The sequence below is a fragment of the Haliotis rufescens genome, unplaced genomic scaffold, assembly GCF_023055435.1.
Source record: "Haliotis rufescens isolate VD_foot unplaced genomic scaffold, xgHalRufe1.0.p SCAF_15, whole genome shotgun sequence".
In the NCBI taxonomy this organism is placed as follows: Eukaryota; Metazoa; Mollusca; class Gastropoda; order Lepetellida; family Haliotidae; genus Haliotis; species Haliotis rufescens.
In genome coordinates this window covers 27,826,075-27,849,975 of record NW_025963835.1, presented here as the reverse complement: position 1 = coordinate 27,849,975, position 23,901 = coordinate 27,826,075, and the positions used below count along the sequence as shown (strand labels likewise).

The 23,901-nt window shown below is 39.3% G+C and overlaps 1 protein-coding gene across 3 annotated transcripts; it reads right to left on the bottom strand.

Annotated features, from left to right (window-relative positions):
- Positions 1-3,714: 3,714 nt before the first annotated feature.
- On the bottom strand, positions 3,715-17,580 carry LOC124140279 (ninjurin-2-like). Of its 3 annotated transcripts, XM_046507785.2 has the most exons (4): positions 17,513-17,580; positions 17,244-17,361; positions 7,088-7,157; positions 3,715-6,151 (listed from the first exon to the last, which is right to left on the bottom strand). In XM_046507785.2, the coding sequence occupies exons 3-4, from the start codon at positions 7,133-7,135 to the stop codon at positions 5,789-5,791; spliced, it is 411 nt and encodes a 136-aa protein (XP_046363741.1). In that variant the 5' UTR covers positions 7,136-7,157; positions 17,244-17,361; positions 17,513-17,580; the 3' UTR covers positions 3,715-5,788. The 3 variants fall into 3 exon arrangements, with proteins under 3 accessions (XP_046363741.1, XP_046363740.2, XP_048252380.1); XM_046507784.2 differs by lacking the exons at positions 17,244-17,361; positions 17,513-17,580 and adding an exon at positions 16,847-16,979; XM_048396423.1 differs by lacking the exons at positions 17,244-17,361; positions 17,513-17,580 and adding an exon at positions 16,727-16,860.
- Positions 17,581-23,901: the final 6,321 nt, after the last annotated feature.

Below are 23,901 nucleotides of genomic sequence, written 5' to 3'. Positions count from 1 at the left end.
TTGTTAGAGTCTAATGGTCGTCGGCTGGATGACATTGAGAATCTTGCAACAGATAGCAAAAGCATGACTCGAATGTAACAATACACAGAAAGTAACAAGTCATGGAGAAAGGGTCAAAGAAGACAGTGTCACAAATAGGCCCATAAAAGAGGGTGACTGAGTTAAAACGTTTGCCTAGGGCCGCTCCATATGGCTACATCATTTGCTGCAAATGTGTACCAAACCAAATCAACTAAGCAATTCCAGGACGATTATCAACCAGATAGTATAGAACCACCTTTCTGGGGCAGGTTCCAAGCTCAGAGGCCTGTTTGAGATGTTATTTTGACGCAACAACATCGTTCACTGCGATGTGGGTGGTGTCAAGGATGCAGAACATTGCCCAGTGAGGATGGAGAACAGTTTGGGTCAACAACGAGTCCAGATTTATGATGCAATGATCTGATGGTAGAGCCAGGGCGTACCGACACCTGCATTCAGATTTGGTGGTGGTAGGGTAATGATGTGGAAGAGAATATCCCACTGTGGTAAAACAAACCTGGCAACGTAACTGTCCAACGCTATTGTGATGAAAGCCTACATCCGCATCTTGTTCCTATTATTAGCCATGCTAACGTCAGTTTTCAACATAACGTTAGATCGCGTAGAGCACGTTTGACAGCAGCAATTCAAAGAATCACGAAGCAAGGTTCTTTGCGTCCCCAAATCGCCAGATTTAAACAGGATACATCCCATGACGGCGCGCGACTACAGACAGAATGGGCTTACGGTCCCGAACGTGTGATGCTTTTTGGTCCAGGGGCGGTGGGGTAGTCCAGTGGTTAAAGCGTTCTCTCATCACGCCGAAGACCCGGGTTCGATTCCCGACATGGGTACAATGTGTGAAGCCCATATCTTGTGTCCCCCGCCGTGATATTGCTGGAATGTTGCTAAAAGCGGCGTAAAACCTCTCTTTGGTCCAGAAGAAAGGGGGCAACACTTGACACTTATGGTGAACACACAAGTTACCGAGATGTTATGACCTTGCCAATTTTTTTTGTCGTTTTCCGTGTAACAGCTTCATATTTGACAGTGGCCTCTATTGTCCTGATCATCACTAATCAAGACTAGTGTTCAGGTGCTGGTAAATGTGTGTTACTTCCCACACCAAACATGTTTATGCTAGTCATTGTTTAAGGTTTGTTTGTTGTTTAACGCCACACTCAGCTCTATTCCAGCTATATTATGACGGTCTGTAAATAATCGGCTCTGGACCAGACAATCCAGTGATTGATATCATGAGCACCAATCCACGCATTTGGGATCGATGACATGCATCAACCAAGTCAACGAGCCTGACCACCCGATCCCGTTAATCGCCTGTTACGACAAGCGGAGTCGCCTTTTACGGCAAGCATGGGTAGGAATAGGAATAGGAAGACCTATTCTACCCCGGATCTTCACGGGTACATTGTGTTGGGAGTACATGATCAAACCAATTGCATGTTAGAAATTTTATGCAATGGTGAGCATACACGGACGGCAGGGGGTCAATGCAGAATTTGCGTTTCTCTGCAGCGTCATCAGTTCCAAAACCAAGTTTGTGTGGCAGCTATCATGAATTGTTTCACTGCTGACATGGGCGGATACCCCCCTCTGTATCCGCCCATGCACTGTCTCACGAAATTAGTTACCATAGCGTTGTGTTGAATTAATAGCATGAAAGTGTTATTAGACAAGCTTTTAAATAGGGATGCTGCCACTTTGGAAAAGTAACAGAGTATGCTTCCTGTTCCACTGCACCATCATTTACAAATACATGTAGTAAATTTACTTTGTAGATATATGGAAATACCTATTCCGTTACATATGACTCATATTCAAATGACATTTTCCTCCGGTAATAATAGGTGAGGTGGGAAGCCAAGTGGTTAAAGCTTTCGTTCGTCAACCGAGGGCCGGGTTCGATTCCACACATGGGTTCAGTGTGTGAAACCAATATTTGTTGCACCAATTTGAGCTTTCCTCATGGATCTAAGCTGGGTTACTGGCCACAGTATTGTTACGTCTCAACTCAATCACTCACTCTTAAAGGTCAGATACTACAGGCATGGTAATAAGACAAATAACACAGGATCGGTGAAGGTCACACAGCAGGCGTCGGCGAACGACTACAGCAGGCATCGGCATTCACAGGAACGCGATGATAGCTTGTATAGCATAATATATATATAGACTATATGTATATACACTCTTCAAAAAAGGAAACGCATAGGTAGTATGTAGTTCAATGAACCTGACTACACAAAAAATCCGGTATTTTAATTGGATATATGTTTTTGGAAAATGTTAACGGCCTGATATTCGACAAACGGTGCGTCAAAACGCAGCCATTGTCGATTTGCAATATCTTAAGCGGCATTGTTCACGTGTTCAAAAATGTCATGGAGGAAAACAGCAAAGCAAAATGCACGTGCAAGTTATGGCATTCCTAACTCGTGGTAGTGGCTATAAAAAGGCAAGCAGAAGCCAACAATTTGTCGTTCAATTGTCTTGAATTGTCTTTTATGGACCTTTATTGCAATTTATGGATAATAACTACTTTATTGCGTTATTATAGCGATGTAATGACCATTATGTAGAAGATATATGGTAGGCGGAGTATTAACAGTAATGACAATGTACATACAGGAGAGAGATTAACATGAGTAGGCTAATTATTAACAACAGAAGGATGATACTTTTAAAAAAACCATCATGGACAGAGAACACGTCACGAGGAAGCCAATTAAACAGAATAAGTACAGTAAACTACGTTTATAACGAACACGCTTATAACGAACTTATTTTTTAGTCCCGGCCATTTGTTGCATATATGCTGTATATATGCTTATAACGTACTACGGTTATTACGAACTAAAGTTAGTGGTCCCTTTGAGTTGGTTATAACTGTAGTTTACTGTTTGCATAGGTGGAATGATTGGGAAAAGACAACTGTTGCTTAATGACTTCATAGTAGGCGGGTGGCACGGGTGGTCAAGTCGTCCAAGGCGCCGCGATTCGGTGTGCAGAGTTGCGTCCCTTGGGCACGCCAGAAACCTATGATTGGGGATAAGAGGCAACTTACGGGATCGGGTGGTTGGACTCGCTGACTTGGTTGATGCATGTCATCGTATCCCAATTGCGTGGATCGATGCTCATTTTGTCAATCACTGGATTGTCTGGTCAAGACTCGATTACTTACAGAGCGCCGCCATATAGCTGGAATATTGCTGAGTGCGGCGTTAAACAACAAACCAAAACCAAAAACCCAATAGCATGGGTCGATGCTCCCTATATCAATCACTGGATTGTCTGGTCCAGAGTCGATTATGTACAGACCGCTGTCATATAGCTGGAATATTGCTGAGTGCGGCGTTAAACAACAAACCAAAACCAAAAACCCAATTGCATGGGTCGATGCTCCCTATATCAATCACTGGATTGTCTGGTCCAGAGTCGATTATTTACAGACCGTCATAATATAGCTGCATGTCATCGTATCCCAATTGCGTGGAGGGGCGGTCGGGTAGCCTAGTGGTTAAAGCGTTCGCTTGTCACGCCGAAGACCCGGGTTCGATTCCCGACATGAGTAAATGTGTGAAGCCCTTTTCCGGTGTCCCCCGACGTGATATTGCTGGAATAATGCTAAAAGTGGCGTAAAACCATACTCACAGACTCACCCAATTGCGTGGATCGATGCTCATGATGACAATCACTGGATTGTCTGGTCCAGACTCGATTAATTACAGACCGCCGTCATATAGCTGGAATATTGCTGAGTGCTGCGTGAAACAACAAACAAAAAAACAGACCCAAACACCATGAAACCAACTGCCACGTTAACTGAAACTATCACCACCCTTCCATCTTTCCAGAGTGGAATGAAAATATATCTGCTCCGGAAATACTACGGCCTAACATGAATTGCGTTTTTTGTCTCATGCACCAGTTTTATTGACACTGTAGCGCTATGAGCATCCACTTGTGAATGGAATCTGGCGCATTATAAACGAGCTTTTTTATTGGGGAGCTATGTTGAATCCAAGCGGGAGAGCACTTTACATGTATGATGTATTGGGGAGCTATCCTGCCCAAGAACCCACCGATGAATCAGATTGGTCTACCGCGTACAGGAAACCGGTTGCACAAAGATTAAAGAATAGTAACTTAAAGATGACAAACAATATATGTATATGATTATGGAATTCACAACGTGAAGACCACAAAACATTTACTGTACGATTGGTCCGCGTTTACACCGCGAGCAGCAGAAAAGTCACATTAACACGAGAGACGAAGGTACTGTTCCCAATATGCAGCACAACCTTAGGATCGTATGTTGAGTATAAGAAAGGAGAATTAAATAAATAAAACATGAGTGCATTTGTATAAATAACCATACATGCAATAAATAACTCAGATATGTCAGACCATCTGGTCGATTCAAACACCGTGAATTATATTTCGTATTATTGAACCCTTTTCCATAATCATAAAAAAAAATCTGTTAAAAGCAGAGTCCATTGTACAATTCCGACTGTATCCTTAGAATATGTTTAAGGAAAGTAGTAGGACTCGAGATTGTCCATGAGAACGAGTATGTCGGCCAATGAAATACTAAGATGTATCCAAAAGGACAGAAATTTGTGCGTTATTTGTCGATTTTTAACCCCAGGGGACCAAATGTCTGAAATAAACACGGCGTCCGCGCACTAAACTGTTTAGGGCATGGGTGGCCCAGTCGTCTAATGTGGCCGCAATTCGCTGTGCAGAGTTGCGTCCCATAGGCGTACCAGGAACCTGTGATAGTTGGTTCGAACGCAAGGAAACGAACGTCTAAGGCCTGTTTCACTTACCTCCCACATCAATGCCGTGATATGAACTGCAATACTGTTCAAAGCGGTGTGAAACCAAACGCACTCCTTTCTGGGACGACCAAACACTTGGAAATGAACAACTTCACGGGGCAAGGGAGTTAACTGACTATAAAAGTCCAGTTTCTACCGTTGCCGAACTAGGCTGTAATTTGGTTTGGTTTTGGCTTGACGAGTCCATGCACAGTTCAATCAAACTCGCGTAACAAAATCGAAATCCGGTTCTGCCATGCAGATTTCGGTGGAATGCAGGATGGCATATTGTACCGCAAACTCGGCGTCAACAGATATTTTCCAAATCTGTTCATGCTTTTAAGGTACTTAGGGTGTTCAAGTCATTTGATGCACTTCACAAGGTAAGGCTCTTTTTATCACAATACAGTTTTTTATTATCGATCAGATCGTCTTGAGTGGGTGCCACCATGCAAATGCATGTAATATGATAGGTGGAATCTGATGGGTCAATAGGAAGGCCATAGAAGGGACATACCTCGTTTTAAAAAGCCACTGATGGCGCTACGATCGGACCGCGAAATTCCAGCCTAGTTCGGCAAGGATGAACCTTTATAGAAAGTTAACTCCCTTGCCTCGGGAAGATGAAAAAGGAATGCTTGTCGACGTTTTTCGAGTTATTGGTCGTCTCATAACGAACCCCAACAAATAGGCTTGATTGATCTCGTAATAGACAGGTATATGTATAATATAACAGATCAGTATCCCTATCAGAGTTTGAGTAGCATATATTCAGATAGAGACCATATACTAGTACATGTACATGTGTCTATGGTAACTGATCTAGATGGACAGGCGGAAGTAGCATCACAAGTCTGCGCATGAGCATTACATAATAATAAAGTGTTCGTCCTTTCACGCCAGCCTCATTGTCGGCACTTTCAAGCCGACTGTTTCAGGTTAATATCAAATGCATTGACGAATATGTTGAGGATTGTTATCAAAAAGATCAGGACTACCACAGTATTATTAAGCACTTCCGCTGTACTGCGCTCTTTCTCAGTGCGCATGCGCTTGAACCCCATGATGATGATGAGCGTCCCCGCCACCACCTGGAGAAAGATGGACAGGAATATGAAGACGATGGTCGTGTAGTGCGTGCCAGTCAGCTGATCCGACGGCACCCGAAACAAGGAGTTGAGCTGTGACGCGTTCGCCATTAGCAGAGCGATGTCCAGCATCCCCTGCGCTGCTGTCTTCTTGGTCACGTATGAGCTGGTGGCGAGCAACTCCTTGCCATCTTTCTGCGGAGGTAACAGAATAGTGAGTTAGGTTTAACACTGCTTTGAACACATTGTCAATAGTTCACGGGCTTGTTTACACTACGTTCAACAATCACCCGTTAGTCTAGATGGAGCTTGACGCACGGCGCTCTCCTGGTCGCGTCATACCAAAAGACATTCAAAGATGGTACTTGTTGTTACCCTGCCTGGGCTCGGGATTAAGGGGATAAAACAAGGACTGGTCGACGCTGTACACTGTGTCTGAGTGTTGACACACACACACACACGGACGCACGCACGCACGCACACACACCCACACACACACGCACGCACACTCACACACACACACACACACACACACACACGCCCATCGCTATGAAAGTGCAATAATCTTAAACGAGATATAAGCGTCATTAAAGCGTCACCACATCTCCTGATAGAAGGCACCCTGGACGCTCTGAGGCGTCGAGACTCAATGGCTGCGTAGATATGCTGCAATTAGACCAAGTTTTGTCGGGATTATGATCTTTTGCTAACGATGTGGTCATCCTCGATTATCCAGTGTATCCATTCGAACAAGACTCAAAACGACGCTTTAATGACGTATTGATCCAGACTAATCACAATGGAATGGAGATATAATAATACGCTAGATAATCGAGGATGCAATGTGGTACTCTTTGGGTTTTCGCTCACTCATTAAGCTGGGACAATTTGAAATTGCATAAAACCTCACAGAAATTATTATTTCAGTTAAAGAGTCGAGTGAGCAAAGCTCAGCTGATCTTCATCCGTCAAGCCCCATGTCAAGGGCATCATCTGCTTTGGTGTTTTCAAAGGAGGATGTTTTTGACAGATGTATACTACTCAACATTTGCTAAGGAGCACACCTTTCACGAAAGATGATTGTTTTGGTCCTGAGCAAATGTTGAGAAGTGTATATATATATATACGTACTGTTCGTGGATTAGATCGCTCAACCATCTCCGTCTTCTCATTTGCCATGGATCTGTAGTACAAGGACGATCTGCAACATTAAATATAACTGTTACCTGTCGGCAGCACCATCACACGGGGGAAACTGAATGTATTACAGCAATATCACACGGAGGAAACTGGATGTATTACAGCAATATCACACGGGGGAACACTCGATGTATTACAGCACCATCACACGGGGGAACACTCGATGTATTTTTACAGCAATATCACACGGGGAACACTCGATGTATTACAGCAATATCACACGGGGGAACACTCGATGTATTACAGCAATATCACACGGGGAACACTGGAGGTATAACATCAATATCACACGGGGAAACTGGATGTATTACAGCAATATCACACGGGGAACACTGGAGGTATAACATAAATATCAAACGGGGGAACAGTGGATGTATTACACCAATATCACACGTGTGAAGCTGGATGTATTGCAGCCATATCACACGGGGGAAACTGGATGTATTACAGCCATATCACACGGGTGAAGCTGGATGTATTTCAGCAATATCACACGGGTGAAAACTGGATGTATGACAGCAATATCACACGGGGAAAACTGGATGTATTACAGCAATATCACACGGGGGAACACTCGATGTATTACAGCAATATCACACGGAGGAAACTGGATGTATTACAGCAATATCACATGGAGGAAACTGGATGTATTACAGCAATATCACACGGAGGAAACTGGATGTATTACAGCAATATCACACGGAGGAAACTGGATGTATTACAGCAATATCACACGGAGGAAACTGGATGTATTACAGCAATATCACACGGAGGAAACTGGATGTATTACAGCAATATCACATGGAGGAAACTGGATGTATTACAGCAATATCACATGGAGGAAACTGGATGTATTACAGCAATATCACACGGGGGAAACTGGATGTATTACAGCAATATCACACGGAGGAAACTGGATGTATTACAGCAATATCACACGGAGGAAACTGGATGTATTACAGCAATATCACACGGAGGAAACTGGATGTATTACAGCAATATCACATGGAGGAAACTGGATGTATTACAGCAATAACACACGGAGGAAACTGGATGTATTACAACAATATCACACGGAGGAAACTGGATGTATTACAGCAATATCACACGGAGGAAACTGGATGTATTACAGCAATATCACACGGAGGAAACTGGATGTATTAAAGCAATATCACACTGAGGAAACTGGATGTATTACAGCAATATCACACGGAGGAAACTGGATGTATTACAGCAATACAGACGGTGGAACAGTGGAGGCTTTTCAGTGAGCAGTGGCTGTTTGTATGAGTGAGTGTGTTGATGATGTTATATATGTGAGTGAAGGGTGGTGGGAGTTCTGATTCTATGGATAAGTGTGTGTCAAAGAATGCGATGGTTGGGTAAGTGGATGATTATATTCAGCTGTGCAGGAATATGACAGCACGGTCGTTAAGTACGGAGTATCCCTTCTTTGTGTCTCTAAAGCCGTGTTAATGTCATCCATTGTCTCTGTTGTGACCAGTCTCCCCCAAACAGACTAATTACAGACATTATACCACGTCATAGACAAAGATTTGATAATGTCTATCAATTAAAACCGTTGTTAGCGTCATCGCGCATAAAGTTCATCCTTATCAACATGTTGGAAATTGCATTTCAAAGGGCCATATATTCTACACGCAGTCCATTGTGTTAGACATGCATGTATACCCTCCACAATGGACATGTATACATGCACGCACGCACGCACGCACGCACGCACGCACATAAACACCAACATCAACTGTGAGAACTTGTGTGTTGAAAAAATCGTTTAACTGTTTTAGATGTAGTGTATCAGCCTTTAGAAACTTTAAATTTATAGAAAGACTGATACATTGAAAATCATTGTAAGCACTGACATATTGACCATGATATGTTTCATCACACAAAACATTTCTCTTTTTTAACTTCATGTTTTCCATTGCTGATTATATATGTGAATACAAACAGACTTGCTTTTTATAAGCTATATTGATTTTGGTTAAATTAAATTCATATATTCCGCATAATGGTGCAGGACGTCAGACATAGTCAGCGAGAATGCAGATACAGTAAACTACGGTTATAACGAACTCAAAGGGACCAGTAATATTAGTTCGTAATGACCGTAGTTCGTTATAAGCATATACAAAGCATATATACATCAAATGTCCGGGACTAAAAAAAAGTTCGTTATATCCGTCAGTTCGTTATAAGCGTGTTCGTTATAAACGTAGCTTACTATACCGTAATTATGACTTCCTAGTGTCGATTCACAAAGCCATTTTAGTGCTACGACTGAACCAGCATTTGATCCGAGAATTATAGTTATCTTATTTAAAAATATATGTCTACAAAAAAATAAAATCCAAATGGATTCCAGAACAATTCTTAATTTCAGAGTTGAGCCAGTCTAGACTTGCCAAATCATTCTATGCATGAGTTGGATTTATTTTTAAGTGTATTTTCGAGGGTCTGAAGACTTCGCTACGACGCTGGTAATTAAGTCTATGTTAGTATGTGAGTTGGACGATCGCTTTGTGAACGGGCACCTGAACCCGCCACTGTTTGTACAACACATGCATATCCCAGTGATGGCTTGCCAACTGCGTTCCCCGTTCAGTGCACGACTCGGGTCATATGTCAGCTGGATGTAACTGTAGTTATTCACCAACATGCAGATTAAATTTTATCATCCACGTTTCAAACAGATGGGTCGGGACGGAGATACTGGAGGAAAGGCGTACACATACCGTCTCACGAATAACGTGGTAATATTGTCTAGAGCTATACACCTACCCCACGACAATACGAATAACCTGATGGTATTGTCTACAAATGCATAGCATAAACTACACACTTACTCCACGATGATACGAATAAGATGGTAATATTGTCTACAGCTGCACATCTACCCCACGACATTACGAATAATGCGATGGCATTGTCTACAAATGCATAGCATAAACTACACACTTACACAACGATAATACGAATAACATGGTAATATTGTCTAGAGCTGCACACCTACCCCACGACAATATGAATAGCCTAATGGCATTGTCTACAAATGCATAGCATAAACTACACACTTACTCCACGATAATACGAATAACATGGTAATATTGTCTAGAGCTATACATCTATACCCCACGACAATATGAATAACATGGTAATATTGTCTAGAGCTATACATCTATACCCCACGACAATATGAATAACATGGTAATATTGTCTAGAGTAAATAAAAACTACACTTTACCCCACAACATTACGAATAGCCTGATGGCATTGTCTAGAGCTACATGGTATAAACTACACACTTCTATAAATATATCTTAAGTACTCCACGCGATAATATGAATAACATGGTAATATTGTCAAGAGTAAATAAAAACTACACTTTACCCCACAACATTACGAATAGCCTGATGGCATTGTCTAGAGCTACATGGTATAAACTACACACTTCTATAAATATATCTTAAGTACTCCACGCGATAATATGAATAACATGGTAATATTGTCAAGAGTAAATAAAAACTACACTTTACCCCACAACATTACGAATAGCCTGATGGCATTGTCTAGAGCTACATGGTATAAACTACACACTTCTATAAATATATCTTAAGTACTCCACGCGATAATATGAATAACATGGTAATATTGTCAAGAGTAAATGAAAACTACACTTTACCCCACAACATTACGAATAGCCTGATGGCATTGTCTAGAGCTACATGGTATAAACTACACACTTCTATAAATATATCTTAAGTACTCCACGCGATAATATGAATAACATGGTAATATTGTCAAGAGTAAATGAAAACTACACTTTACCCCACAACATTACGAATAATCTGATGGTATTGTCTAGAGCTACATGGTATAAACTACACACTTCTATAAATATATCTTAAGTACTCCACGCGATAATATGAATAACATTGTAATATTGTCAAGAATAAATAAAAACTACACTTTACCCCACAACATTACGAATAATCTGATGGCATTGTCTAGAGCTACATGGTATAAACTACACACTTCTATAAATATATCTTAAGTACTCCACGCGATAATATAAATAACATGGTAAAATTGTCAAGAGTTAAATAGCAAAAACTACACCTTACCCACAACATTACGAATAACCTGACGGTATTGTCTAGAGCTACATGGTATAAACTACACACTTCAATAAATATATCTTAAGTACTCCACGCGATAATATAAATAACATGGTAAAATTGTCAAGAGTTAAATAGCAAAAACTACACCTTACCCACAACATTACGAATAACCTGACGGTATTGTCTAGAGCTACATGGTATAAACTACACACTTCTATAAATATATCTTAAGTACTCCACGCGATAATATAAATAACATGGTACAATTGTCAAGAGTTAAATAGCAAAAACTACACCTTACCCACAACATTACGAATAACCTGACGGTATTGTCTAGAGCTACATGGTATAAACTACACACTTCTATAAATATATCTTAAGTACTCCACGCGATAATATAAATAACATGGTACAATTGTCAAGAGTTAAATAGCAAAAACTACACCTTACCCACAACATTACGAATGACCTGACGGTATTGTCTAGAGCTACATGGTATAAACTACACACTTCTATAAATATATCTTAAGTACTCCACGCGATAATATAAATAACATGGTACAATTGTCAAGAGTTAAATAGCAAAAACTACACCTTACCCACAACATTACGAATAACCTGACGGTATTGTCTAGAGCTACATGGTATAAACTACACACTTCTATAAATATATCTTAAGTACTCCACGCGATAATATAAATAACATGGTACAATTGTCAAGAGTTAAATAGCAAAAACTACACCTTACCCACAACATTACGAATAACCTGACGGTATTGTCTAGAGCTACATGGTATAAACTACACACTTCTATAAATATATCTTAAGTACTCCACGCGATAATATGAATAACATGGTAATATTGTCAAGAGTAAATAAAAACTACACTTTACCCCACAACATTACGAATAATCTGATGGCATTGTCTAGAGCTACATGGTATAAACTACACACTTCTATAAATATATCTTAAGTACTCCACGCGATAATATAAATAACATGGTAAAATTGTCAAGAGTTAAATAGCAAAAACTACACCTTACCCACAACATTACGAATAACCTGACGGTATTGTCTAGAGCTACATGGTATAAACTACACACTTCTATAAATATATCTTAAGTACTCCACGCGATAATATAAATAACATGGTAAAATTGTCAAGAGTTAAATAGCAAAAACTACACCTTACCCACAACATTACGAATAACCTGACGGTATTGTCTAGAGCTACATGGTATAAACTACACACTTCTATAAATATATCTTAAGTACTCCACGCGATAATATAAATAACATGGTACAATTGTCAAGAGTTAAATAGCAAAAACTACACCTTACCCACAACATTACGAATAACCTGACGGTATTGTCTAGAGCTACATGGTATAAACTACACACTTCTATAAATATATCTTAAGTACTCCACGCGATAATATAAATAACATGGTACAATTGTCAAGAGTTAAATAGCAAAAACTACACCTTACCCACAACATTACGAATAACCTGACGGTATTGTCTAGAGCTACATGGTATAAACTACACACTTCTATAAATATATCTTAAGCACTCCACGCGATAATATAAATAACATGGTACAATTGTCAAGAGTTAAATAGCAAAAACTACACCTTACCCACAACATTACGAATAACCTGACGGTATTGTCTAGAGCTACATGGTATAAACTACACACTTCTATAAATATATCTTAAGTACTCCACGCGATAATATAAATAACATGGTACAATTGTCAAGAGTTAAATAGCAAAAACTACACCTTACCCACAACATTACGAATAACCTGACGGTATTGTCTAGAGCTACATAGCATAAACTACGCACTTCTATAAATATATCTTAAGTACTCCACGCGATAATATAAATAACATGGTACAATTGTCAAGAGTTAAATAGCAAAAACTACACCTTACCCACAACATTACGAATAACCTGACGGTATTGTCTAGAGCTACATGGTATAAACTACACACTTCTATAAATATATCTTAAGTACTCCACGCGATAATATAAATAACATGGTACAATTGTCAAGAGTTAAATAGCAAAAACTACACCTTACCCACAACATTACGAATAACCTGACGGTATTGTCTAGAGCTACATGGTATAAACTACACACTTCTATAAATATATCTTAAGTACTCCACGCGATAATATAAATAACATGGTACAATTGTCAAGAGTTAAATAGCAAAAACTACACCTTACCCACAACATTACGAATAACCTGACGGTATTGTCTAGAGCTACATGGTATAAACTACACACTTCTATAAATATATCTTAAGTACTCCACGCGATAATATAAATAACATGGTACAATTGTCAAGAGTTAAATAGCAAAAACTACACCTTACCCACAACATTACGAATAACCTGACGGTATTGTCTAGAGCTACATGGTATAAACTACACACTTCTATAAATATATCTTAAGTACTCCACGCGATAATATAAATAACATGGTAAAATTGTCAAGAGTTAAATAGCAAAAACTACACCTTACCCACAACATTACGAATAACCTGACGGTATTGTCTAGAGCTACATGGTATAAACTACACACTTCTATAAATATATCTTAAGTACTCCACGCGATAATATAAATAACATGGTAAAATTGTCAAGAGTTAAATAGCAAAAACTACACCTTACCCACAACATTACGAATAACCTGACGGTATTGTCTAGAGCTACATGGTATAAACTACACACTTCTATAAATATATCTTAAGTACTCCACGCGATAATATAAATAACATGGTACAATTGTCAAGAGTTAAATAGCAAAAACTACACCTTACCCACAACATTACGAATAACCTGACGGTATTGTCTAGAGCTACATGGTATAAACTACACACTTCTATAAATATATCTTAAGTACTCCACGCGATAATATAAATAACATGGTACAATTGTCAAGAGTTAAATAGCAAAAACTACACCTTACCCACAACATTACGAATAACCTGACGGTATTGTCTAGAGCTACATGGTATAAACTACACACTTCTATAAATATATCTTAAGTACTCCACGCGATAATATAAATAACATGGTACAATTGTCAAGAGTTAAATAGCAAAAACTACACCTTACCCACAACATTACGAATAACCTGACGGTATTGTCTAGAGCTACATGGTATAAACTACACACTTCTATAAATATATCTTAAGTACTCCACGCGATAATATAAATAACATGGTACAATTGTCAAGAGTTAAATAGCAAAAACTACACCTTACCCACAACATTACGAATAACCTGACGGTATTGTCTAGAGCTACATAGCATAAACTACGCACTTCTATAAATATATCTTAAGTACTCCACGCGATAATATAAATAACATGGTACAATTGTCAAGAGTTAAATAGCAAAAACTACACCTTACCCACAACATTACGAATAACCTGACGGTATTGTCTAGAGCTACATGGTATAAACTACACACTTCTATAAATATATCTTAAGTACTCCACGCGATAATATAAATAACATGGTACAATTGTCAAGAGTTAAATAGCAAAAACTACACCTTACCCACAACATTACGAATAACCTGACGGTATTGTCTAGAGCTACATGGTATAAACTACACACTTCTATAAATATATCTTAAGTACTCCACGCGATAATATAAATAACATGGTACAATTGTCAAGAGTTAAATAGCAAAAACTACACCTTACCCACAACATTACGAATAACCTGACGGTATTGTCTAGAGCTACAAGGTATAAACTACACACTTCTATAAATATATCTTAAGTACTCCACGCGATAATATAAATAACATGGTACAATTGTCAAGAGTTAAATAGCAAAAACTACACCTTACCCACAACATTACGAATAACCTGACGGTATTGTCTAGAGCTACATGGTATAAACTACACACTTCTATAAATATATCTTAAGTACTCCACGCGATAATATAAATAACATGGTAAAATTGTCAAGAGTTAAATAGCAAAAACTACACCTTACCCACAACATTACGAATAACCTGACGGTATTGTCTAGAGCTACATGGTATAAACTACACACTTCTATAAATATATCTTAAGTACTCCACGCGATAATATAAATAACATGGTACAATTGTCAAGAGTTAAATAGCAAAAACTACACCTTACCCACAACATTACGAATAACCTGACGGTATTGTCTAGAGCTACATAGCATAAACTACGCACTTCTATAAATATATCTTAAGTACTCCACGCGATAATATAAATAACATGGTACAATTGTCAAGAGTTAAATAGCAAAAACTACACCTTACCCACAACATTACGAATAACCTGACGGTATTGTCTAGAGCTACATGGTATAAACTACACACTTCTATAAATATATCTTAAGTACTCCACGCGATAATATAAATAACATGGTACAATTGTCAAGAGTTAAATAGCAAAAACTACACCTTACCCACAACATTACGAATAACCTGACGGTATTGTCTAGAGCTACATGGTATAAACTACACACTTCTATAAATATATCTTAAGTACTCCACGCGATAATATAAATAACATGGTACAATTGTCAAGAGTTAAATAGCAAAAACTACACCTTACCCACAACATTACGAATAACCTGACGGTATTGTCTAGAGCTACATGGTATAAACTACACACTTCTATAAATATATCTTAAGTACTCCACGCGATAATATAAATAACATGGTACAATTGTCAAGAGTTAAATAGCAAAAACTACACCTTACCCACAACATTACGAATAACCTGACGGTATTGTCTAGAGCTACATGGTATAAACTACACACTTCTATAAATATATCTTAAGTACTCCACGCGATAATATAAATAACATGGTACAATTGTCAAGAGTTAAATAGCAAAAACTACACCTTACCCACAACATTACGAATAACCTGACGGTATTGTCTAGAGCTACATGGTATAAACTACACACTTCTATAAATATATCTTAAGTACTCCACGCGATAATATAAATAACATGGTACAATTGTCAAGAGTTAAATAGCAAAAACTACACCTTACCCACAACATTACGAATAACCTGACGGTATTGTCTAGAGCTACATGGTATAAACTACACACTTCTATAAATATATCTTAAGTACTCCACGCGATAATATGAATAACATGGTACAATTGTCAAGAGTTAAATAGCAAAAACTACACCTTACCCACAACATTACGAATAACCTGACGGTATTGTCTAGAGCTACATGGTATAAACTACACACTTCTATAAATATATCTTAAGTACTCCACGCGATAATATAAATAACATGGTACAATTGTCAAGAGTTAAATAGCAAAAACTACACCTTACCCACAACATTACGAATAACCTGACGGTATTGTCTAGAGCTACATGGTATAAACTACACACTTACTCCATGATAACATGTGACTGTAGTCGCGTCCACCCCTCCTGTCTCGCTGAAAATCAGGAGATGTGATAAAGTTTACTATTTGAACAGGCTCTCCCTTTACCCAGTTCAGTGTTTACTTACAGGCGGCGGAGACGGTTGCAAATCATCCTTCATCACCTGAAACTCCTGCCGAACCCTGTCGTGTAAATGTGTCCACCAATTAAAACAACTAATATTCATCCGCTCTCACGGCCATCCCATAGTCAACCTCCCCCACCCACTTAACCCCCCCCCCCCCCCCCCCCCCCCCCTCTCCCGCGAACACGCTCTGGTGCTCGTTTTGTATATATATTGTACGGTTTAAACGCAGCGTGTAGATAACGCCGCAATATGCAGGAGATTTTTTTACAAAACAAACGCTGACTTTTAATATCTGCGAAACATTTAATAAATTCTACTATATTCCGTGTACTGCCTTATGGATACATATTATGTATTGTAAACTCTTTCTTTAAATTAGGATCGGTATGATAGTTACCTAACGGAATGGTGTCGGGAGCCGGTGCTGCCAGGGAGAGAAAGTGTCACTGTGTGGTCCTGTTCAAATGAAGCCAGTGTCTGTGATCCAATGTTCCTAGCCTTGCTCCAAGGCTGTACTGAAAGATAGGTCCATTGATGTGGTAATTATATCCTCCTTATTTGCAAGACAAGATATGTGGACTCCAGTCTCTTATAGGGACAACTCGTTCTTATTATTTACATAATCTAGATTTTGTGATTTAAACTAATAATTATTGCCTTAGATACCTGTGCAAGTCTACAGCGTTCCCAACGTGTATCGGCCTGGCACCTATTGCTAGCATTAGCTCCACACAGGGACGCCCGCTGCCGAGCATACTGACTCACAGAGGCGGTGCTCGACCTGGCGCTGCTGGGCTCATGGTGTTTGTCTGTTTGTTGTTTAACGCTGCACTCAGCAATATCCCAACTATATGACAGCGGTCTGTAAATAATCGAGTCTAGTCCAGACAATCCAGTGATTAATATCATGAGCATCGATCGACGCATTTGGGATCGATGACATGCATCAACCAAGTCAGCGAGCCTGAGCACCCGATCCCGTTAGTCGCCTATTTCGACAAGCATTGTCGTCTTTTATGGCAAGCATGGGATGCTGAAGACCTATTCTACCCCGGATCTTAACGGGTCTTATAGCATGGGAAAGTGAGAGAGAAGATTTTGTACTCTTTGTGAGTATTTGCCAGTTCGGGGTTCAATACGGGCTGCTGTATTATAAATAGACTGAAATGTGATGCCTTAAGATGTTGATAAAGTGGCTACTGCAGCACAGATGTCACCAGGGGATATGTTGCTTCTGTTGTGAGAAGATGTCTGATATTGGCAATATTGTAAACGTTCTTTCTGCATATTTTGCATACTCTGTTGATGTGTAACTCCATAGCAAGTCCCGAAAGAGGCGACCATGCTTGTCGTAAGCGGCGACTGAAGGGATCGGGTGGTTAGGCTCGCTGACTTGATTGATGCATGTCATCGCATCCCAGTTGCGTGGATCGATGCTCATGTTGCCAATCACTGGATTTTCTAGCCAAGATTCGATTATTTACAGAGCGCCGTCATATAGCGGCAGGGATATTGTTTCATAAGATATGGGAATTTTCATTCTCACTGTTCAAGGCTGATTCCTCGCGTGTCGGGTGGATGACCAAATTCCAAATCTCCAACACGCTCTAGAGAAATGGTAATGTCCTATTTCAGCTGATGACCATGTCTGCAAAGTCATGCATGTACCAGTGATTTTGCCAGAGACAATATAAATTTAATATAATTTTCAGGACGTTTTTATGATATTTGCGAATTTTAATGGGACCCAAAATTAAAAAAATATATATCTTAAGGAAATTTAATATTTACGAAAATATTTGGTTGGTATCCAAGGAAACGACCCGACCTGAAACCCCCATCTTCATATACATGGTCTTGATGAGGAAATTGCTTTGTATCTTAACAGCAGAGTGAGTGAGTTGGTTTGACGCAGCTTTGAACAGTATTTCAGTAATATCAGTGTGTGCCAGCTTAATGTGTGGGAAAGCCCTAAGGTCGTACAGACTTATATACGTGTACCTCTCTGTGAGTGAGTGTGTGTGTGGCTGCTTGTACTAGTCCGGACTGATGCCGACTGATAGTGCTAGTCCACTGAGATACCATGCAGCAGTTTAACATATATACCCTACTCAGACACAGTATACTGACCCCGAGCCGACCAGTTCTTGTTTTAGACCCTTAATGACGCGCGCCAGGCAGGGTAAGAACAAGTACCATCTTTTTGCGTCTTTTGGTATGACACGGCCGGGGACCGAACCCCGGACTTTCCGCTCTCCGGGCGGACGCTCTACCACTAGACCACGGAGGCGGTCGTGAAACCAACGGGCAGAGTGCGGACATTCCTGGAAACTTAACCAGAGTAAATCTGGGATCCGACCCACGATCATAGCTTTCTCGCACAGTTCTGTAAAGCCAAGTTAGTGAAACACATACACGATTGTTTCAAATTGATCCCTGTGTAATCCTAAACGTCACAGGCATCCAGTTGTCTCCCTTGTTGTAGTGTGGATTCGATATGGTTTCGGTGTTGCTCTGAATACACGAGTTTTCACTGCAGTTTCAAAATTGCCGTTTGCGGCGTAAAACAACACTCATTCCTATCTCTTTAGGGATTCCAGGTTAGAATTAGTCCCCGGCAACCTATGCCGGTCGTAAAAGGCGATTGGCCAGGCTCGGTGACTCGGTTGATAACGTGTCATCGTTCCCGACGGCGTTGATTGTTGATTGTTGATCGTGATATCAATCACTGGATAGTCTGGTCTAGATTCGATTAATGTCAGGCAGTCGTCATATAGCTGGAATATTGTGTGTGGCGTTAAAGAACAACCATCGCTCATTCATTCACCAGTAGCTCTGATGTTCCTCTCCCGATAATAAAGGCAATGAATCGGATTCCGTTATCATTACATGTGATGTGGACGCATAGCTACCAGACACGCACACGGAGCAGCAGGACTAGGGGAGTATGCGGCGGAAGAAGTATCACGGTTTATATGTTGGCTGTATTCGCCTCCTCTCTAGTGCACCCGACCTTTACCTTGGCGTGACATTTGGCGCTAACAGATAGTCCCGGATACAGACAGTAAACGGTTGTTGATAATGATGAAGATGGTGGAGATTTAACGAGCGCTTCCGGAGGACCGATTTCGCACTCGGCATTAAAGGTTTGGTGGAGAGCGCGGGACTAGTGAATCATCTTCCCGAGGCAAGGGCGTTAACTGACTATACAAGTATTATACTGTTTAGGCACATTATCGTCTCTACATTTTGGGTGCAGAACATTCTTAAACCGCCACGTTTTTCTCCAGGAGGGAACGGAAGGCCTGTCAACTTTGAGACACAGCACAAGTCACACATTTGACCTCTTAGGAGCAATTACACTCTTTGTGTAAACAAAACACAATCACTTGTCTGATAAGGATACTGTATTGCCATAGTCAGTTACATGATGCCAAGAGTTTCATTACTGTGTTATGCTTTACAAAATTTTGATTTTCACCAAAGAAATTAATTGCAGTTTTTGAAAGAATATTAGTCCTGCACCATGACCGTGGAATATATTTATTTCATGAAAAAATAATAACCTAGAAATGCATACAAAAGCAAGTCTAGCCAGCTCAAGCTAGCTCTATTCTGAAATCAGCATAGGGAATTTTTTTTATTTTTAGAGTCAAGAAGGATTTTGTGTAATATAAGATTTCAGAGACTAAATGTTAGTCTAAAAGAATATCAATGATAATATATATATACAAAGAGAAAAATAACAAAGTCAGTTCGCCACCACTTGTGTCCCATATATGGCTCATTTATCCCATTTGGGTATTTTGTTCGCACAAGTGTCAACACACATTCCGGCATTATTTGTTCATCACCCAGTCTGATCTTCTTTTGAACATATTCTTGTATTTACCACCCGTTACAGTTGTCAATTATTTTCAAAAAATTATAGTAGAAAGCTCTTCTGATGGTGCAGTTATTAGGGCTTGGAGGGAGCGCATGTCCCATCTAGGGCTGCAACGATACAGGAAGGTCACGATACGATACGCATCTCGATATTCTGGTCACGATACGATACGTATCTCGATACGCAATGATAAAAAAAAAAAGACTAAAAAGCATGTAAAGATTGAACCTTTCATGATTTTGGAACAGTCAAAATTATTTTATAATAACAAGACTACTGAAGTTGTTCAACTTTCCTTCAAAACAATTCAAAGTTCAAACACCAGAAAATAATTAATGTACTCCACCAGTGATACAACTTCAAAGAATTTTGGTGCAATGGTCGAAGAAATTGTATCTGAAATTATTGTTTTATCAGGAATAATTTATTCCAATATCGTGTTAACTTAGTTGCAGCTTTTACTATATAATTATATATATAATTATAAGAACCACAAGTGTAGCATTTTGGTACAGGTGATTGCTGTTGCAGGATATTTTAACGTATGGAACAATTATGGACTTCCCGTGCTACATGTATTTCGATTGCGATAACGTTATGTTGACATATATTAGCCAAATTGCCACAAATATTACTTTTAACGAGTCGAAGTATGGCATTTTTTATATATGTATCCATTCTCTAGCAACTAAAGTTCGTTTCAATGCGTCAAAAGCGGTAATCTGACCATGGTTGCTGTATCTCTTCACACACAATTTCACATAACTTAATGAAAACAATATTAAATGAAATTTTGAATAAAATTAATAAAATATATTACAAACACAAGTCCAGATATACAATGAACACGTTTTAATAACAAGATAGTATAATAATGGTATTGAATTGCGTACTTCAGTTCGGATTTGACTGGTATTTTCGGTGTTATGTGCTTGCGGTGATCAGCTGATAATGTTTTATGAGATGGGGAAAAACATCTGTCGGTGTAAAACCTGAGCTTATTAAAAATGTAAGTACGTTTTTGGGAGCCATGCGTTAGCGCGCGCTATAACCAAGTTAGCGGTTTATTGAAAGGCACAATACCGAGGAAACGCTGTACTTGAGATTTGCGTTCCGTATCGTGGCGTATCGATAAATGGGCCCACGTTTATCGTATATCGTATCGTGGGTCAAGTATCGCGATGCATCGGAATATCGGTGTATCGTTTCACCCTTAGTCCCATCCATCTGGCTGTTCCGTTGAGGGTGGCTACACAGGGTTTGATAAAACAGTAGGGGCATGTGCCCTCCTCCATTCGATTGTCACCCTCGGGATCTAGATGATTTGCAATGTACTTTTCCCCGGGAATAGGGGAGTCCACTTGAATTTGTATACCTTACGTTTTGTAAATACATTTTTTGTTATTGTATATATAGTGAATGTAACTATTCTATAAACGAACATGGTTACAAGAAACATTATTTCGTGATTAATGTATATAAGTCATTTGATTAGGATATGCACTTTGACTGGATATATTCTTATTATGCAGTAACTGTTTCATTATTATCAAATTTGTAGCCCACAGACCTGTTGTCCTGCGATGTTCCGTAGCAGCCATATGTACAATATGCATCAATAACACATATTCACCTCTAATGAACTGCGATATGGTACACAAGTTGTTTGTAGTCAGCTTCTAAATGTATTTGTATTTGTATGATTTTGTGATATTTGGCTCTGACTTGACCTGAGAATTGTCAGCAGTCCCCAGCTGAGAGGCAGAGGGCCATATGACCCCTTATCCATAATTGTATGTGGCAGAGGAATGTAATGTTTAGAACATAAAGTGGGAAGCCGATTTGGGTGCTGAAAGGCTGTAACTGGCGGTTTAAAGCAAGATTTCATCTTTTTTTATTACCTAATGGCGATGAAGACGACATAAGGGCTACTTTATATGCTAGATTTTTTCTCTGTGAGTACCGGAAGCACAGGTGATAGATACAATCGGAACGTACTGTATGACTTCCATTAACGCGACAAGAATTGCAACGTTGCGATGGCGATTCATTCCGATGGAGTTCCGATTGAATCGCCGAGGTTATAAACCATGCACCAGAAGGGAAGGTTGACTTTGCGTAAACTTTTCTTTCGATTATGTTTTTTGCTGGAATGGATATTTTTATCAAGAGAAGAATGCTGAATTGAGACGAAAGAAATCATTCGTAAATGGAACAGACTCGGGTTTCGCCAAGTTCATATGTTTAAAGAGCACGTAAAATCGTTATTTTCTATTCGCATTTTCCATAAAATGACTAAAAAGAATACTGATGACGAAATTATCCTTCTGACGATTTTTTGTTTTCAGAGAATAAGAGAATGAAATATTTATATATTTTCTCTTTTTCTCTTTTTCTCTTGACAGATATGGTGGAAAATGTATTTGCAGGCCCCACTCTTCTGCAATAATATTGTTCTGTAGGTAAAACTGGAGCGACTATATATATATCAAACACCGTTGTGTCGAAGTGGAAGGTTCACGCTTGAATCATCATTTGAACAGTTCTTCTTGATCTAATTAACTTTATTTCTGAAAAGTAAGCAAACATGGCATATCTCATTTATCGTCAGTGTTACAGCAATAACCATCTGACTGTCAACCCGTGAAGATCCGTGGTATAATAGGTCTTCAGCAACCCATGCTTGTCGTAAAAGGTGACTTTGCATGTCGAAAAAAAGGGACTTACGGGATCGGGTAGTCAGGCTCGTTGACTAGGTTGATGCATATCATCGTATCCCAATTGCGTGGATCGGTGTTCATGATATCAATCACTGGATTGTCTGGACCAGACTCGATATTTTACAGACCGCCGTCATATAGCTGGAATATTGCTGAGTGCAGCGTTAAACAACAAACAAACAGATTTCATTATGTCTTTTACAACTCATTCCTGCATCAGTTTGTAGAAAGTAATCTGTGTCTGAGTAATTTTGTGTAACAATCACTTGGTTCAATAAAGACATGAAATGAATCTGCAACCATATGGCCCCTGTCATGTTTGAAATAATGTAATTTTGAGCCGAAAAAGCAAGATGTCTAAGATATCCGCAGTTGTGTATTATGCAAGTGTCTATCTTTTTCCTTTTTAAAAGTTTTAAATCAAATTATGTTTGAAAAAATGCAAAGTA

Excerpts from the sequence above, each read along its gene's own strand:
- LOC124140279 (XM_046507784.2), bottom strand. The coding sequence starts at position 16,872 with ATGATTTGCAACCGTCTCCGCCGCCT. Across the intron at positions 7,158-16,846 it reads TGCAACCGTCTCCGCCGCCT|ATCGTCCTTGTACTACAGAT; the intron begins GTAAGTAAACAC and ends TTAATGTTGCAG. Across the intron at positions 6,152-7,087 it reads AGCGATCTAATCCACGAACA|AAAGATGGCAAGGAGTTGCT; the intron begins GTACGTATATAT and ends TTACCTCCGCAG.